Genomic DNA, 20,665 nt, shown 5'->3' on the forward strand with positions numbered 1-20,665 from the left:
AGCGACTGAGTGGGCGTGTCTGTGTGAGAGTAGGCGGGGCTGATGGAGGTAAAGGTCCTTCAAGCTAAAACCATGTGTCCTGGTTGAGCCTCCCGGAAATGTGGTATCTTTACTGGTCCCACATTGTGTGAATTTCATTGACCGTTCAAACGAGTGCGATTGTATTGGTCGTATGGTGTGGTGTCGGCATGAAAATAAACGGATAGGGTGCGTCAGCGACTTCCTTTAATCAGGTGTATTTGCAAACTCTATGTACATGATGCCATACGTCAAAATGCTACAATTACAACCGTGGCACGCCCTACACACACATATGAGGATAAAACATACCAACACACACAACCCATCAGAGCTGTAACAAAAGCTTGTTGCTGCTCCAGAACTGCGTTTACTAAATGTGTGGGTCAACTCTGTTGCAATTTAAATTGTTCGTGCGATGCCTCCATTCGTATAATCGCCACGCTTCAGCTTCCCAATAGTTGTTTACGGGGGGCGGGGGGCAGTGCAACGATTTCGAAAATTCAAGAGTGACGTTGACTACACAATAAATTGGGTGCCTTCACATCAGAGGAAAATAATAAGAGCCAGACAACTTAGGAAATCGGCATATTTAATGTACAGCAAAAGCTCTTAAAGAAGCTGTTTTCGTTTGTCTAATGACGCCCACTTTTGTTACAGCTCTTATGTATAATACGGAAGGCTTAACTTTACAGGTACTGATATTTAAATAAGTACAGACATTGTAAACCTGTTGTAAACATTTTAACAACACAAAGTAGTATTTTATTATGTTAAGACCATCGCATAATGTCTGAAACTCGAAAGAATGACGTTTTTTTTTTTCAAAATGTGGAACAGCTAGTGAAATCGATGTTTGCGGATATATATTGTGCACATTTGCAGAACGATGGTCGTTAGTATTGCGAACCTGTGTCGGAAGGGCGTTGGACTTGGAACGCGTGCTGGGGACGGAACATTTGCTGTGATCGGAGTGTTGTTTAAACCCTTGCCAAGCTCGCTGTAAGTTGCCCGTGACCACCTGCAGACGTTTCACTCGCCCGATGAACGGTGACACCAAAGGGGGGGAGTGAACTTTATGAAATGCTTTGTCCACGTAGTTTTAGTAAACAACAGACCATGCACACTTTCCTATCAAAATCCTTTTTCGTAATATTTTTGTACACATTTATAACTGCATATGTTTTTGGAGATTTGAACAAAAAAAATATTCATACATTCCTCCAAAAACGAGGAATGGAATGTGGCACATATGTTAACCTACATGAATATACAAAACCAACCTTCTGTTACAAGAAGATTGTACATATTAAAGATTGCTTTTTTTTTAAAGAATTGCATAAAACATGCATGACTATACAAAGACTGACACTTTGGAAGTCGATAAATAAAGGGTTTTTTTTGTTTAAAGTGTTTTAAAAAAACGTCGAGCAAGATATGTGTAAGTCAGCACAATACTCCTAGTTACAATACGGACAATGCTTATAGTGCATGCAGATGCAAGGGACAATTGACGCATACACCTTGTAGCTATTACTTTTCTCAAAATCAATTGTTATTTTTCATCAACGTACCACACACCATTATTACTGTACTATAAATGAGCAAGGAAGGGCTAAAAGGGCCTCTTTCCGTTGACAGAAATCAGACGATGCAAAGAGTGGCAAAGCAACGCTCTGTGGCGGTAAGTTCGGAAGTTCGTATGGCAAAAAACAAAAACGTCATACAAATAAAAAGTTGTAAACAATGCCGAAGAAAGAATTAAATGCAATAAGACCAGGTCGTTGGTCAGCAGTGCATGCAAGCTCATGTTGTCTGTAATCAAAACTGCACGGCGAGATACTGTTTAGCATGCCGCTTCACACCCGACGCACACCAGCGTACGATTAGCAGCAGTCATGGCCATCGTGTTCTGTATCAACACATTCAAATCATAATAATAGTTAATCATATCAATGTAGATGTGCGTGAAAGTGTCTCTGTGTGCGTACGTGTGTCAGGCATCGTTTGTCATAGCCCCATATTGATAAAACATTCCCACATTTCACAGAAATGGCATAAGAAGAAAAGCACAACTATGTAGTTTCAACATAGAGAGAGAAAGAGAACGAATCAAAATTAATGTTAAATGCAAAGTTGCAGGAATGTGCCATGGACGAACCCCTGGAGGTTATGGATTCAGAGGAACCAGTCAACAGAGCTCAAATGGTGGCCATGATCCAGAGAGACGCGATGCGTTACGGCATATTTGATCACTTTGCCTTTAAATGTTTGTCTGATGTCAAGTAACACAATATTATCTTAGTATAGCCTGTGCTTAAAATCATATGTTTAAAATGCGCCGCTTCCTGCTGCAGTGATTAATGACGATGGCAAGTATTCCGTTCCTGATATTTCCACGCTGTACTCGCTGGAAGTCTAATTTGGTGAGAAATACAATTTTTAGGAAAAAAACAAGTGTGGTTCAAAGGTGTGTTTACTTCTCGCATGCCACATTCTGATGACCACGTGCATAGATTTTATATTTCTCTGCCTCCTTGTCCACAATAACAGTTTAAACACCAGAATGTTTACAGCTTGATGGTAGTCGTAGTAGTTGTTCCAAAGAGAACATACGCTTTCAGCTTACAAATAACCACACACGTGATATACCCACTGGGTAATATCAGCTTTGCAAACGTCAGCGTATTATTTTGTATATTTTGTAAACACAGCCCTGTAATTAACTCGCAAACTGAGCCCAAGTCGGATTATTTAGTGGGAGAATTAAGTTGAGATGATGCAGTGTCGAGCGCTTTTATGCACATCGTTGCAATTGCTGTTAGTGTTCCAATTTATTTGCAGACTCTATTGCAGTGTTGTTTTTGAAATATATATTTTAAAGCTAATATCATTTAAAGCATGTGTAAACCAATTATATATTAATCATTAAATGTTTATGTATTGCTATTAATAATATAATAATCTGTGAAGATAAATCATTAATTCTACTTAATTTATTATCGACATTCACGTAAATTTGAACGCATAAAAACGTGGGGATTGTTTTGTTCAGCTAATATATGTAGCTCTTGACATATTCAAACACATATTTGATTGTCATTTCAATTCGCAAAGTAACTTTTGCTTCTGAAAATGTGTTCGTGCTCACGTGCCACGCGTTCCCAACATTAAACCCTTATGGCAATGACAAGAAAAATGTAAACGAAAAAACTCAAAGAGCCCATGAGTATATTGCTAATTTAGGCAAAAGCAAAATCAAAACTTGCGACGTAACATTTTGAGCAGAATAAAAAGGTACAAAAAATGCCACGGATTTTATTGTCGTTAACAAAAAGTGCAAAGTATGCTGTAAATTCCATAACCTGGACATTCTCGAAACGAAACTTGTTTGGACTTGAACCACAGTGCTCACAGCGGGACGGGTAATTAACATTTAAAAGTCTGTACAAAAGTGCCCCGACAATTTGTAAGCAAAGCAGGTGGGTCGCGTCGCCGCTGCCCCGTGGCATTGTGCTGCAATATCGCGTGCTGTGCTGTCGCGCTGTGTTCTCGTGCTCCCCCCTCCTCCCCTCCGTGCTTGTGCTGCGTTACATCCGCCTTCCCGCTGGCGCTTGCCCGCCGGCTTCTCGCTCACCCCCCCCCCCGCCCCCCCCCCACCGTGTCTTCCGCTCGACCGCCGCTGCTATGTTCGAGCGAAGGAGGTGGAGCTGTCGAGCGAGGTCTGCGATGCCCCGCGAGTCAGCGGCGCCACCGTGGTGTCGATGAGCGAGGACGTTGGGAAGAGCTTGTACCAGCCGATCACCATGTTGGACAGGTCCAGCTCCTCCAGGACTATGCGCGCCGCCCCCATGAAGCTCTTGTGGTCCATGCGTCCGTAGTCGCCCCACACGATCACCTGCGTACGCATATACCCCCCGCGCCTTCGATTAGCACGGTTGACTACGTGCGGTGCGGAAGAGGTTCAACATACATACGTGCATAATGCCCGCAACTCAAGGGGCAGCCGTGGCGGTTAAAGGAACAGCCCTTAAATTGATTGTCGACGCCACTGCTGGCGGATGCGCATCACCTCGAGGGAATCATAGAGAGCCCCCTCTGGAAGGTTTTTGGATCTACTGGCCAGCCGTCTTGGGAGAGGTGGGTCTACCCACACTTTACCCCACCACACGTGGCCAGACAATAGACTACACTTGGTGTAGCCCGTTATACAGCTGGGTGGACAGCAGCGGGGGGTGGAGTTAAGGAACGTGCGCCATCGTTTCAACTGCTGCGCCCGGAGATCGAATCAAGCTCGTGACCTGTGAACTGCAAGTCCAGTGTGCTGACCCCTACACCGCGAGGGCGGCAGCGTCCTTGCGTGTACAGGGTACAAATTGTGTAACTTGGATATTTTGGGTCGTATCGACCCTCCACCACCTGACACGGCCAAACCAATTGTCACGTGGTGCCCAAGCGTTCACCAACGTGCCAAATGTTATTATTTCAGCCCACCGGTCAGTTGAAAAACAATTCTCACAACAAAACGTAGCAAATGAGACACTCGACTCTATTTGCGACGTGGAAATGCGGCGACTGCTGCTGCTGCTGCCCTCTGCTGCTGCTGCCCTCTGCTGTTGCTGTGCTTTGGCGAGGAGCACTGACCTGTAGCACCTTCCCGCTGGGGCTCTGCTCGAACACCAGCGGCTGTTGGTAGAGCGGGTCCAGCGTCTTCCTCGCGATCTTCGTCTTCTTCTTGGCGATGACCGCACCGTTTTCCAGGAGGTAGACCTTGACGTAGGGAGCTCCACCACGCACACACACACACGAATCTTCAACGTGAACCCAAGGCCCAAGGCGGACTTTGGCCAGGTTAAAAAAAAACCCACCAACGAGGAGAGATATACATTTTATATTTGAGACACTTCAAGATAGAAATGGAAATTTGGCTTTTTTCATACCATCATTTTTATTTTTAACCTAGAGCACAGGCCCCCAAGGCCCAACATGTCTAACGGCAAGCAACAAAGTTGTACTAAATAAAAGTTAACATGACCAAGGTTATCATGATCATAGTTTGGGAAAAAGAGACGACGGTAGGGATTTCCAAAGTGGGGCAGTGCGAGGGGAGAAGCAGAAAAAGAAGTGCTGTGACCTGCACTGTGCTGTTTGAATACAATAAATGATATATATGATACGTAACATTTATCCAGTTTATATTCACATATATAGCTGTTCTGTTGTGGTTCCCGATGATGCGCATATCGCACATTATTCACAGCGTTTTGAGGATGCAGCTGTATTTAGGTGCCGCATAAATACACGCGATAATCATACGACAGCGTGAACGGGCAAGATTGTGATGAAATGGCCCAGACACCAGCGTTGGCGATGAAGAGAAGCGTTCGCAAACGTGTGACCCAGACACAGCGAGCGCAGAAGGCTGCTCGCATTCTAAACATCAGAGCGCATCTCACATGCAAAGCCTCTCGCAGGGTGGCAAATACAAAAGGCTCATCCACTTTGTCAAACCAATGTGTGACCATCTGTAGCAAGAGCCTATTATGCTGATAATAGCCACGATAGTACGCTATAGTGTACAATATACCGTGGATATGAGCACATTGCATGTTTACTTGCATAACTGTTGTTGGTTATAATTGTTATGTTTTGGGTCACAGATTAGTTGTGGCTTTGCAGGAGTTGTTGCATTTGGGTCAACTATTATGCAATAAACCTTTGGTCTACAAATACAGAATTGTAAAATAATCCAGGTTGTTGTTTAATACTTGCCTCTATATGACCGTAACATTTATATATATATACACAGTTTAATAAAAAAAAAAATCTGTTTTAGAATTTCGGGTAACATGTAATTTAATATCTTTGCCTGTGTTTAATTTTCCACTGAACTTTCAAAAAACAAATTTTGCAAGCTCAGTTTGGCGGTTCCACTCCATTAACCTCAGGTGGCGTGGCGGTCAGCGAGTGAGCGCGCTTCCTTTTACCTGGCAAAGTTTTAGACGAGGGTTTGGCAAACAGTCCCTTGGCCCGAATCACCTCCACTTCCAGCTGGCCTTTCTTGTCCACCATGCTGATTTGAATTTCTCCTGTTCGCGAGAAAGTGCACACAACTTGTTTAACCGACACATTTTTTTGTTTTTTACTTTTCCAATTGTGTCCCGATTGTGCAATCGGCGTCGCAGGACGAGGTATCCATTCGCATCTCCAAACATTGGCCCTTTGGAGGTGGATATTAACCTCAGGAGAGCCTAGGAAAAGTTCTGACAGCACTTGCCACTGATGTTATCCGTCGCTGAGAATCGAACCTAAGTTGCTGCATTGATAGCACAGTGCACAAACCCCTGTACCACTGCTCCCCGTGTGTGTATACATAGATCACCGGTGTAGCCTTTAACACTGTTGGGTCAAGTGCTGTTAGCGAGCACCTATTAAGACCGGCACGGCCCATGGGAGGGAATGTGGCGAGCACCACGTCAAAGCGGCTTTTTCTCCCCAATACTGATGTTTACAAACTGTATCAGGTACTCATTTAAGGTTAAGTCGACCTAGGGGAGGACCATCCAGGTTCAGATATTCATCACCGATGTTGGGAATCCAACTTGGGTTTGCTGAGTTCGTAGTGAGGTGCGTGAACCACTGCGACACCGCTCCCCACATGTGCACACATGCACACGTGCACACGTGCACACACTTGTACACATGCTTTAGGAGTTAACTGCACCTAGCAAAGAAACCAGATGACAGGCATGAGAGCATCAAAGAAAATCTACTTCTTGGAATGGATACTCTTTTGCAGTTAATACCTATGAAATATACGGCCTTATTTTCAATGCACGAAAACGTAGTGCTTGGTTATTTGGCTACACTGTTGAAGATCAATGGGCCCAATTCATGAAGTTATTTTTGCCATAATTCTGCCTCCTTGTAGTATTAAATGAACACCTGGCGTGGTGTGCTTTGCAGGTAAGGGTTGGTGAATCATCATCAGCAGTGACACAAATATCATCATCATCTTCACGAATTTAAGCAAGGATACGTAACCTTTGGCTTAGAGCCACATTTTTGCGCCTTGATGTAGGTCAGAGCACGCCTCTTACACGCATGCTAACATGCGTGTTTGCCTTTAGAGATGGGTGGAGCCTGATTGGTTGGCTTGGTGCCGATGTCAGAGCCCATGGTGCCAATTCCTGTTGGCCCTCGCCCAACTACTGATGGGCTGTGACAGATGTTTTTTCGCGGTATAGGCCTCGTCCCATTCCACAACGTATAGCAGGTCTAAAAATGCTTCGTGAATTACGCATCACTGCTTTTGTGGGATTTCCAGATGATGTTGGAATTCTTCCACACTCGCAATTAGAATCTGGCCCAATATGGCTTCAGCTCTGCGGGTAATATTTCAATAAGACTATCGACACATGGCAATGTCAAATATTAAAGCGGCATAATCTAAATTTAGAGGGGGTGCTGGCAAAACGCAACAACCCACATTGAAAGACCAATCTACGTTTTGGGAAACACTTTCTGGCTTCGTTGGGCTACGTGACATTTTGATTCAAATGTGTGAAACCATCTCCCCTTACATGGCAATGGTGACCTTTTTAATTCACCTATTCCATCCACCGAATCCACCTACTCCCACCAACAACCATCTTTCAGGCCCCCCCTATAAATTTTCGTGGACGATCACGAGTTTTTTTTGTCCTCTCGAAGCGCTGGGGCACAGACGCACCCATGGGCGGCGTGGCGAGGGTCTGTCGGCCCACGAGTTGAGCTGGTCCCAGACCGTCCAGGAAGTCTGTTATCTGTGCTCCGCCACCAAACATCAGGCCAGGGAACATTAAGCTGTGGAGAGTCAGAATGAGACACACACAACATAAAAGCGGGTAAGTTCGTGAAACGGACACTGAAACGAGGTACATTTTATTTGCGTGAAAACATCCGGTGAATTCTACCACGCGCGGAGTTTTTTTTTTTGCAGCTGTGCTGTGCATCGCTCCGGCAACTGGAAAACACTTAATATCCAGTAAAACTAGACCACACTCTCAAAGTCAGATTTCTGAAATGTCACGATATTTTCTTCCACTAAAGTGAAGCAGGAGAGAGATGGTGAGAATCTGACTTTCAGTATAAGCTACAAAAAAATCTTAATCTAAGCTTGCCTGAAATTCTAATCTCTGAGAATAACATCTAATTGTATGCGACGTTAATTTTGTAATCGCTGTAAAGGGTGACATTTATATGAATAGATTAGACATGTTTAGGCCTAAATAATCACTTTGATACTTTAATTAAATGTGTTGGCTGGGCGCAGTGACGCATGCATGTGGTACCATAGGCAAGGGTTGGTGTCATATTCTTAGGTTTTTTTGGTAAAGTCACGTAGGTAAAACATCAAAATAAATTTTTTATTTTCATTAATTTTGATGTTTTACCTACCTGGTGACTTTACCGAAAAAACCTAAGAATATGATTCCTTGCAGTCACGAAAGCTTCAAATCTAGAATTAAGTTTTGGTGTATCACACACATTTGTGTAACCGCCAACCCACTGTGCTGTGGGGTAGCAAAGAAATGTCAACACAGCAATGGATTCTTGAATCCTTACGTGCCAAACACGAGTGGAACGGAGTGCGGAAGTTCAGAAGGGAGTGAGTGAGTGAATAAATGTGGGAGTCAGTGAGTGCAGGACGATGTGAATGTCTGCGTGAGGAAGTGAGTGTGGGAGTGCAGGAGCGAGTGAGTACGGAGGGCAGGAGTGAGCACGAGTGAGCGAGCGAGTGCGTGCGCGGCTGTCCCACGAGCTCGCCGTCTCACCTGCCCTCGGACATGCCGCTCGTGATGCTGTCGTCCGTGGACTCCTGGCGCGTGAGCTGGCTGCGCAGCGTCGTGGCCATGCCCGTCTCGGTGCTGCGCTTCACCGTGCTGCGCAGCTTGCGCCCGCTTGAGTCTAGAGAGACGCAGGGAGCACAGGCTCGCAGCGATCGGCGTTATACGGCCCCGGGCTCATCTTTACCGTCACCGTCGTCATCACCATCGCCGTACAGTCGCCTTCTCATTGACGGTGTCGATACGCAATGAGGGTTGTGACACCACGGGGCCGTGTGGAATCGCAACGGCTTGGTGACGCCTTCAGCCAGCAGTTGATCGATCGTTACTGATGATGATGATGCTCAAAATCATGACTCGCAGCATTAGGCATGTAGCTCATTGTTCCTCTGTAAATGATATACACTGTTAGACTTTGGGGCTGTGAATTGATTGAATAGTACATTTTTAACTGTTTTTTACCAGCCACATTCGTGTTTGCTTGACATTCTTTTCCAACTCGTTTGTATCGCTTGGTTAACTCCATTAACGTACGTGTAACATGAGCATAGAATCTGCATATAATATGGCTAAATCTTGACGCGTCCTCACACACAATCCAATGCTCATATCGTGCCCGTGTAGTGTGACAATGAATTTTAACCGATGAATCGATGCATCGCTACGTGCCTAACCACCATCGTCACCATCTGATAATCATCATGATGATCATAACCGTAAATCTCATTGTAAAATTAATGGCATCACAGCGATCGTCGACGACGTATCGAACATCACAAACGACATGGGACACATCTCCCTGAGTCGGCCCAGCTGTGTTGTATTTTTGAAACGCAGAGGGGGAGGTGGGGTGGCTGGGAGGGGGGTTAGGGGGCCGGTGTGCCTGTCAATAGAGCAGTCGAGACGGGAACTACCGGCGAACGACAGTTATGATCGGCAGGGCACACCATGTCGGAATCCAGATGCGTCAGTTTCCCTCCTCCGCCGCTGTTTGGAGTCGCGCTCTAAGCGGAGTGGCTGGCGAGCGCCACCGCAGTGGGACGTCACCGGCGGCCGCACCGAAGTGTCGCGGTGATCCGACACCGCCGACGCTGCCGAGCGGTCTCGGCTCGACGCCGCCGGCTAACGTGACCGCGTGCGACATTCGCAAAATTAAGATCGCGATTAATTAATCAAGATCGCCTGCTCGCATTGTGGCACGATGCCGTTTTATGATTACACAGCAGTTCAGCCTCTGTTGTGCGAAACTGCAGCGACTGAACGTTCATGCACAACGCTCTGCACGGTCAGATTAATGTGGAAGCAAAAGTCACAGGTTTATAAATATGTGGCGGGAGGAGAGGAGGGGGGAGAAATATCTTTGTAGCTAAGAACGGTTTGTACCGCTGCACATTTTCAATTTCATTTCCAATTTTTGAAAAACGCAGGATTTCTCAAACCTCAAAAACCCCCTTTGGCTGCAGGCTCCAGTGCAAGGCGATGTGTTTGTGCTAAATATATTTTTAAGTCGTTCTGCTGTCACAGGCATCGAGGGAACCTGGCACGGAGGAACCGTCTCTCGCTTTGTTTCCTGCTGACGCCAGGAATTTTTTTTTTCAAAAGCGATTCAGACAAGGGCTGAACAGCATTCATGTGACAACTGTCAGGAACGGAAAAAAAACGCATCAGAGCACGGCGCACGGAGAGCGAAGTGCGGCGTTGAGTTTTAGAGATGAAAGGGAGCGAAGAAGTTGAGGAAGCGACGGGAGGAAGCGGGCCTATTGGGTTCGGAACAGTACAGCGGAGATAGAGAATTAGCGGATATGAAGAGGGGAGAAAAAGCAATTATTTTGTTTGTGAAAGATACGGTCTTTCCGAAATGCTAATCCTCTTGCACCCACTGCCTTTTAAGTTCACTAACCCTCTCCATTGCAACACACTCACACCACACCTGGTGACAGCTAAACACTGGATTTCAGGAAGCCGACCAAGACGAGAGGGTATGTTCACGTCTTCTTCAGCCCTGCAGTGTTGGGGGGGGGGGGGCATGGTGCGGGGCTGGAGGGGGATGAGCTCCTCTGGCTGAAGAAATTATTCGTCAAGTCAAAAAATGTCGGTACGAAAATGAGTCCAATTAAGCGACGAATGTCGCAGCTTTTCGTCGTTAACACGGCGAGTGAAAGCCAGAACTTGTGTTCTGCTTCGCTTTTAACATATATTTAAAGTTTATATAACGCTGACTATGTCGTGCCCCCCCCCCCCCCCGCCCCTGAGTTATCCTATAACAAGGCACTGCCGTGACAAAGTCACGCGGCATTCGCATGGGACACTGGTGTCTACAATTGGGCAGTGGAGTGGACCCGCGCTACGGTTTCACTTGCACGCTCCCGCCCCTCCGGTCGCGCCTGGCCCGGCACGGCCTGGCCCGGCACGGCCTGGCCCGGCACGGCCTGGCCCGGCACGGCCTGGCCCGGCACGGCCTGGCCCGGCACGGCCTGGCCCGGCACGGCCTGGCCCGGCACGGCCTGGCCCGGCACGGCCTGGCCCGGCACGGCCTGGCCCGGCACGGCCTGGCCCGGCACGGCCTGGCCCGGCACGGCCTGGCCCGGCACGGCCTGGCCCGGCACGGCCTGGCCCGGCACGGCCTGGCCCGGCACGGCCTGGCCCGGCACGGCCTGGCCCGGCACGGCCTGGCCCGGCACGGCCTGGCCCGGCACGGCCTGGCCCGGCACGGCCTGGCCCGGCACGGCCGGGTGTGCTGGCACCCACCCACCTGTCTGCGTGATCTGCGAGGCGCTTCGGCTGCGCAGGCCCACCATGGCCACCATCTTGGAGCCCAGGTTAGGCCGCCGCTTTTTCCCGCCGGCTCCTCGCGCGCCCAGCGCCGTGTCCGACTGGCTGCCGTCGTTCTTGAGGGCGCACATGTCACCGCTCACGCTGGTGCTCTTCAGCACGCCGCGCGCCGCCGTGCCTGTTGGCGTGGCCGGCACCTGCCGGTGGTGCATCCGCGACGTGAACATGCTGCCAGTGGGGCGGGGAGGGGAGAGTGACAAGCGGCAAGTACGATTTATACGCATGGAGTTATGGAACTCTCTAAATCGGTGGGTGGGAACATTTCTCCCTACTGAGGGCCAAGTCATACATTTTGAATACCATTGGCGGGACCACAAATGAAATTGACGCTCGCCCTAACGAATTAGAAGGCTGAGCAGCATAAATCTTTCTCCGGCAGTTCACAGTGGTCGCGGCAGCCATAGCAGTAGCCAGGGGGCACTTCTCGTCACATCTCCAGAGCGGTTTTCACTGCATCCCCAAGGCGCTGGATGACGCTCGCCTGGCTGCTACTCGACTCCAGTGCAATGCTTCCTTCCGCTGCTCAAACAGCAGCAGCGTTCAATTCCCATTCATGGCCTTGAGCTAGTGGTGTAATATCCCAAGTTCCTATGGCGGGGGGCGAGTCTATCCATAAGACAATCAACAGCTGACGTCCCCACAAAACGGTACCCTTTTTAGCGACCCTTGAGAATGATTGGCTGAGTCAACCCCCGAATGGGATTCGAACTTGCAACCTTCCAATTGCGAGACACCTGCTTTACTGCTGCCACCTAGCTAGTTTTTTTGGGACAAAGTATCGTGTTCTTAATTGTTCATGCGATGTTGTAAACAGACGACGCTGGCAATGCAGACGCGTTGATTTAAAAGCCAGTTGTTTGGCTAATGAGTTTCACTGTTTAATTAAAATTGTGAGTAATTATCTCATTTCTCACGTAGTAGTTCTCAGGATATTTTGTTCTATAGAATCTTCTTACAGAAGATTCTCAACACTCAGTCCGTGTGTTTTTGTCAAGGAATGCATTTAGAAAATCGATTATTTAAATCATCGAATAGCTCAGCTCTACCATTATGCTAAAGTTATGAGCAAATTATGATTAATCAATTTTTTTACTTTCATTTCTAGCGAAGATCGCTTCTGCGAAGATCGCTTTCAGCAGAGGCTGCTGTGTGTGACCCCCATAATCAGTGTGTATCCTATTATTATTTTGCTTGTGTACCCAGGAAAGCCTCACCAAGTCTTACGACTCTTTTCCAATAAGGTCCTGTCAAATTTTCACAGTAGGGGGCCAATGTTGCTACGTGTAATCCCGCATGAGTTATTTGCAGATACATTTTTAAGCGTCTGGATGTTTGGCCAATACCAGTTAAATTGTATGTGTTCTTTTGTCACGATGGGAGGAAACCTGACAATCCGGAGGAAACCAATGCAGAACAGGGGGAGCGAGAGAACATACAAACTCCATGCACAAAGGGGCCCGAGTCGGGTATTGAACCCAGGCCCTTTTCTTTCTATGAGACACAAGCGTTGCCACTGCGCTACCACCCTGTCGTGGCTTGTTTTTGCGTTGTCTGAGCGTTGTGCCACTTAAGCGTTACAAGCAGAATGGGGCCCCGTTGGGAGGTGCTCACACTCAGCCTCATGACACACACGTACACACGACTGCTGTGTTGCAGAATCGGCTAAATATAGACACAGTTCCTGCCAGCACGTCGCATGCACTCAGCAGGAGAAAAAATATAGATCAGGATGGAGGCAGATCACAATGACGAACTGCGATCGTGTCGCACTCTGTGCCGCCATTCCTTCTTGGACCCTGCGATAATTATCCTGAATGCGCAGAACAATCAACATTGCAGTTTATCAATTCCCTGGAAATTTTAAATACTTCACTGCTAACTGAAGCATTAAATGAACATAATGTTCGTTTTATTGGCGGGAGGGAACTGGCACGGGAAATGTGTCCCTGTTGCAAGCAGGCCGTAAGCACCCTCCGTACATGATAGCGTGTTTAATTATTGTAATATTAATATTTGTTTGATGGGATCAGTCTTCATCGTCGATGAGCACCAATAATTCTGTCTTTAATTATGCCCGTAGTGTGATGGTTAGCACACTGGGCTTGCAATCCAGAGGTCGCCGGCGCGGCAGTTGACACAACAGACACGTTCCTTCAATGCCCCCCGACGTCTGTCCACCCAACAGTGTAAATTTATTCAGCAACGCTCAATCGGCAGGTTGGCTGGCTCGTGTTAGACGCAGGAATCGTACGAGTGTTCGGCTGGCTAGTTGATTACGGTTAGTGTACGAAGCAGGACTGGTGCTAACATTTTGCTGGCTACTGAGCTGGTGCCAGACCACTTGCCCGTCCAAAGACAAAGATCCCTCGTATATCCCACTCGCCCCTGCTCCCCATTGCACACACGCGCGCACGCGGTCGTCGTTTCTGTCGACGACGTCGCGCGCGCCGTCCCGCGTCCGCACCTCATGCGCTTGGCGCTACGCAGGCGCTCCGACTGCACCGACATGTAGCTGGTGCTGCTGATCCACGATCCGCTGCTGGTCGGGGACAGGCCGGACAGGTCGCTGGCCTCGCTGTCCGACGAGCGGCCCGACGCCACCTCCGTGCTGCGCAGGTACGGCGGGCGGCACTGCGCGTGGCGGGGGGCGGGGGGGGGGGCACACGCGAGCGACAAACGTCGCACCGCGCCAGCGTCCCCGGGTTAAGTGCGGCACTTGCTGAATTGCCTAGAGACATCGTTGATAATTTTAGGCCTAATTTTGTGACATCTGGTGACGTTTTGAGGTGTGCTCGGTAACCGTCCGCTTTAAAGAATTGGCAACACTGAGCAGAGCGCGGAACCTCAATAAGCAGTTGTGTGTTTGTGGGGGTGGCAGAGCTGGGATGGAATGAATGGCGGAGGAGTGGAAAGGAACATCTTGCAGTTTTTTCATCCATAATTATCCATAATGTAGAAATAAATTACGTGTCAATTCATAGATGGCTCTACCCAATCACCCAGTATATACTCGACATGATCTCATCACGGAAGCTAAGCAGAGATAGGCCTAGAGGTGTTTACATGGGCGAGCGCCATGCATACAACCTGGGGTTGCTGGCTGATGCGGCTCTGCACTCTACGCAGACAGCAGTGCAGCGACAAGCCACTGAACTGGACTTTGCCACAACATCTACGCTCCCCACTTTCACCAACCCGCAACGAGCAGCGGGGCAAAGCACGGTTCAAACCACCCTCAGCACCAACTTAGCATGGGAGAGGCCTTCATCCAGCAGGCGACTGACGGAGGGCTGAACATTATTGTTGATGGTCGAGTTTCCTCCCACTCGTATAAACTCGTGAATTTCCTAAAATATCTTAAAGTAATAACCCAACGTAGCAGGACCCTCTTTAAAAAGAGTCCTGGGACTCAGCAGGCCTTTCCTGGATAAATAACCGTAACTATTATTTATATTAGTAATACCTAATTGTTGTTAATATTAACAATACCTTCAAATCAAGATTAATACCTAATTGTTGGTAATATTAGCAATACCTCATTATTATTAATATTAACAATACCTAACTGTTATGAATATTAACAATACCTAACTGTTATGAATATTAACAATACCTAACTGTTATGAATATTAACAATACCTAATTGTTGGTAATATTAGCAATACCAAATTGTTGGCAATATTAGAAATACCTAATTATTATTGATATTAACAATACCTAACTGTTATGAATATTAGCAATACCTAATTGTTATGAATATTAACAATAACTAATTATTATTAATATTAGCAATACCTAATTGTTATGAATATTAACAATACCTAACTGTTATGAATATTAGCAATACCTAATTGTTATGAATATTAACAATAGCAGCAAAAGGCGCCCGAGTGTGGTTGTGGCGTGTGCAGCACGTCACCTTCGAGTAGACCTCCCGCTCGAGGTCCCGGCCGGAGCACGCGATGGTGGCGCTCTTGCACTTGCTCATCTTGAGCTTCATCTGCCGCGCTCGCTCCTCCGCCTCCGGCGCGGCTGGGGGCACGACGACACGACGGCTCACGGCGGAAATGGGCGGCGGGGTGCACACTAGATGTGTCGTAAATCCTCGCAAATACCAGCGCAGTCAATCGACCGTGAGCTGTAATTAAACACAAAAATAATGTATTGTTCTTCTCTCTCTCTCTCTCCAAAAGAACGATCGAGTGGGCCGACGGTGGTAATTAAAGTTGTTGGCGGCGAGTCGTTATATCGCGGGATTATTGTCACACTGACGAGCAAAGCCAAGTGTCTCCTTTTGAAAAACAAATTGCTGGAAAAAAACCTCCGGCCTAATGATCCCTTTGACATCGTCGTCACGACACTTTCCCCCACATCCTTCACAACATCAACGCATTTAAGAAGTTAAGCAAGGATACTGATACCTATAACCATGGCAACAAAGTGAAAGGGGCTTGTCAGGTCTTCAAGTAAAACACGTTTGTATTTTTCGATTTAAAGCTTTCGTGACTGCAGGGATTCATCTTCTTGGTTCTTTCGGTAAAGTCACGTAGAATGGAAATAAAATAATTTTTATATTTTTTATTTTATTACTTCCATTCTACGTGACTTTACCGAAAGAACCAAGAAGATACGTGTGTATTACTGTGCACTTTGAGAAGACAGTTTATTTCCAGATCATATGTAGTGGGGTAAAGTGTGAGTGCTTCCATCACTTCCAAGACCATCTGACCAGTGTGGAAGAGTAGGCCTAATACCCTCAAGAGTTGCTTCTAATCGAGGCCCTTCCGCTAGCGGCTGTGTGAGCAAACAAAGGCCTTTGCTTGTGAAGTTGAAACATGGTTAACGACCACTTGGCAGGATGTCAACGGTGTCTGTCATTTCTGTCTATAGACTAGACAGCCCCCGCCACGAGAATGTGGAATTTCCATCACCGGTTTAGGGGTCGCCAATAGAGATGAGCACTCCTCGATGAGACACGTCTACTCCGACTTTCAACCTGCGATGTCACGAACACGTGGATGTGAATTACTAACCGAGGAAGTAGCCGGCTTCCCCTTGTCTCACAGACACTAAACTGCACTGAACCACAATGTTAGCGCTGCACATGGGAGGTGCAGCCACCTCCTGCGTCAGTGGGGAGTGGAGGAGTCACTGAGAGTGACTGCGTTGAAGAGCATCACCTTGTGTTATCTAGTACGAGTCTGTGGTGTAGGTTTGCACACGAGCCGACGCATCTCCGTGTGAGCGTATTAGTCTAGAGGTCTCTATGGAAGTCTTTGGGTCTGTATATCAGTCTAGAAGTCTCTATGCGAGTCTGTTTGTCTATGGCTGTCTGTGTGAGTCTTTGCGAGTCGCATTGCGACTGCAGCCTGAGACCGCAGGTCATTACTCACATCAGAGATCATAAAAACGGTTGGTAATGTATGGTGCGAAAGAAGTTCAACATACATACATCATTACCCCCACACACGCTTTTGCAGGGAGGTACAAATGGAATCCAACTCATGACCCCAGACGCCATCAAATGGCTTTCCGACTCTAAGCGTGGTTATAAACTCGGCGCGTTACTCTCCAAATGCCACGTGACAGAAGAAAAACTCTTCAGCTCTTTAAGGGTGAGTGTTTTGTCGGCAAAACGCGTTGAGCTCCGTCAGCTCAACGCGGTGGTGGCGGTGGGGGAGGCCGTGCGTGGACTCACAGCGGTCCTTGGGGGGCGGCTGGGGCAGCTGCCGGCCCCGGCGTGAGGCGGCAGGAGGCGCCTCACTCGCCGCTGCCGCCGGTGCTGCCCGAGACGGGCTGGAGCGCAGTGCCGGCCTGTGGTTCAAGACATCAACAACGACATCATCACCACCAACACCACCATCATCAACCGCCCATGGTTCAAACCATTTTTATTTATTATTCTGTTAATTTTAAGCCTAGAAAGCCTCACTAAGAGTCTTTTTTTTTTAAAGAGGGTCCTGCCAAGTTTTTTTTTACAGGAGGTGAATGTGGCAATGAGTAATCCCTACGGAGTAATTTGCTGATAATTTGTTAGGCATCGGGAAGTTTGGCCAATACCGGCTACATGGTGTGTGTGTGGGAGTAAACCAAAGAACCCGGAGGGAGCCCAATGCAGAACAGGGGGAGAGAACACAAACTGCACGGAGAGAACACAAACTGCGCAGAGAGAACATAAACTGCACGGAGAGAACACAAACTGCACAGAGAGAACACCAACTGCACGGAGAGAACACAAACTGCACGGAGAGAACACAAACTGCACGGAGAGAACACAAACTGCACAGAGAGAACACAAACTGCACAGAGAGAACACAAACTGCACGGAGAGAATACAAACTGCACAGAGAGAACACAAACTGCACAGAGAGAATACAAACTGAGAGAACACAAACTGCACGGAGAGAATACAAACTGCACAGAGAGAACACAAACTGCACAGAGAGAATACAAACTGAGAGAACACAAACTGCACGGAGAGAATACAAACTGCACAGAGAGAACGCAAACTGCACAGAGAGAACACAAACTGCACAGAGAGAACACAGACTGCACAGAGAGAACACAGACTGCACAGAGAGAACACAAACTGCACAGAGAGAACACAGACTGCACAGAGAGAACACAAACTGCACAGAGAGAACACAGACTGCACAGAGAGAACACAAACTGCACAGAGAGAACACAAACTGCACAGAGAGAACACAGACTGCACAGAGAGAACACAAACTGCACAGAGAGAACACAAACTGCACAGAGAGAACACAAACTGCACAGAGAGAACACAAACTGCACAGAGAGAACACAGACTGCACGGAGAGAACACCAACTGCACGGAGAGAATACAAACTGCACAGAGAGAACACAAACTGCACAGAGAGAACACAAACTGCACAGAGAGAACACCAACTGCACAGAGAGAACACAAACTGCACAGAGAGAACACAAACTGCACAGAGAGAACACAAACTGCACAGAGAGAATACAAACTGAGAGAACACAAACTGCACAGAGAGAACACAAACTGCACAGAGAGAACACAAACTGCACAGAGAGAACACAAACTGCACAGAGAGAACACAAACTGCACAGAGAGAACACAAACTGCACAGAGAGAACACAAACTGCACAGAGAGAATACAAACTGAGAGAACACAAACTGCACAGAGAGAACACAAACTGCACAGAGAGAACACAAACTGCACAGAGAGAACACAAACTGCACAGAGAGAACACAAACTGCACAGAGAGAATACAAACTGAGAGAACACAAACTGCACAGAGAGAACACAAACTGCACAGAGAGAATACAAACTGCACAGAGAGAACACAAACTGCACAGAGAGAACACAAACTGCACAGAGAGAACACAAACTGCACAGAGAGAACACAAACTGCACAGAGAGAACGCAAACTGCACAGAGAGAACACAAACTGCACAGAGAGAATACAAACTGAGAGAACACAAACTGCACAGAGAGAACACAAACTGCACAGAGAGAACACAAACTGCACAGAGAGAACACAAACTGCACAGAGAGAACACAAACTGCACAGAGAGAACACAAACTGCACGGAGAGAACACAAACTGCACAGAGAGAACACAAACTGCACAGAGAGAACACAAACTGCACAGAGAGAATACAAACTGAGAGAACACAAACTGCACAGAGAGAACACAAACTGCACAGAGAGAACACAAACTGCACAGAGAGAACACAAACTGCACAGAGAGAACACAAACTGCACAGAGAGAACACAAACTGCAAGGAGAGAACACAAACAGCACAGAGAGAACACAAACTGCACAGAAAGAACACAAACTGCACAGAGAGAACGCAAACTGCACAGAGAGAACACAAACTGCACAGAGAGAACACAAACTGCACAGGGAGAACACAAACTACACAGAGAGAACGCAAACTGCACAGAGAGAACGCAAACTGCACAGGGAGAACACAAACTACACAGAGAGAACGCAAACTGCACGGAGAGAACACAAACTGCACAGGGAGAACACAAACTGCACAGAGAGAACACAAACTGCACAGGGAGAACACAAACTACACAGAGAGAACGCAAACTGCACAGAGAGAACACAAACTGCACAGGGAGAACACAAACTGCACAGAGAGAACGCAAACTGCACAGAGAGAACGCAAACTGCACGGAGAGAACACAAACTACACAGAGAGAACGCAAACTGCACGGAGAGAACACAAACTGCACAGGGAGAACACAAACTACACAGAGAGAACGCAAACTGCACGGAGAGAACACAAACTGCACAGAGAGAACACAAACTGCACGGAGAGAACACAAACTGCACGGAGAGAATACAAACTGCACAGAGAGAACACAAACTGCACAGAGAGAACACAAACTGCACGGAGAGAACACAAACTGCGCAGAGAGAACGCAAACTGCACGGAGAGAACACAAACTGCACAGAGAGAACACAAACTGCACGGAGAGAACACAAACTGCACGGAGAGAATACAAACTGCACGGAGAGAATACAAACTGCACAGAGAGAACACAAACTGCACGGAGAGAACACAAACTGCACGGAGAGAACACAAACTGCACAGAGAGAACACAAACTGCACAGAGAGAACACAAACTGCACGGAGAGAACACAAACTGCACAGAGAGAACACAAACTGCACAGAGAGAACGCAAACTGCACAGAGAGAACACAAACTGCACAGAGAGAATACAAACTGCACAGAGAGAACACAAACTGCACAGAGAGAACACAAACTGCACGGAGAGAACACAAACTGCACAGAGAGAACACAAACTGCACGGAGAGAACACAAACTGCACAGAGAGAACACAAACTGCACAGAGAGAACACAAACTGCACAGAGAGAACGCAAACTGCACGGAGAGAACACAAACTGCACAGAGAGAACACAAACTGCACGGAGAGAACACAAACTGCACAGAGAGAACACAAACTGCACAGAGAGAACACAAACTG

At 47.5% G+C, this 20,665-nt stretch overlaps 1 protein-coding gene across 1 annotated transcript in view; it reads right to left on the reverse strand.

Annotated features, from left to right (window-relative positions):
• Positions 1-210: 210 nt before the first annotated feature.
• The window catches only part of LOC144946588 (regulating synaptic membrane exocytosis protein 2-like), a 79,624-nt gene continuing 59,169 nt past the window's right edge, over positions 211-20,665 (reverse strand). Inside the window, 9 exon segments of the mRNA XM_078875607.1 lie at positions 211-3,916; positions 4,663-4,802; positions 6,006-6,107; positions 7,751-7,863; positions 8,835-8,967; positions 11,599-11,846; positions 14,143-14,309; positions 15,598-15,710; positions 17,377-17,492. Coding sequence (XP_078731733.1) covers positions 3,704-3,916; positions 4,663-4,802; positions 6,006-6,107; positions 7,751-7,863; positions 8,835-8,967; positions 11,599-11,846; positions 14,143-14,309; positions 15,598-15,710; positions 17,377-17,492 — 1,345 coding nt within the window. The 3' untranslated portion in view covers positions 211-3,703.

This window comes from Lampetra fluviatilis, chromosome 2 (assembly GCF_964198595.1).
Source record: "Lampetra fluviatilis chromosome 2, kcLamFluv1.1, whole genome shotgun sequence".
NCBI lineage: Eukaryota > Metazoa > Chordata > Hyperoartia > Petromyzontiformes > Petromyzontidae > Lampetra > Lampetra fluviatilis.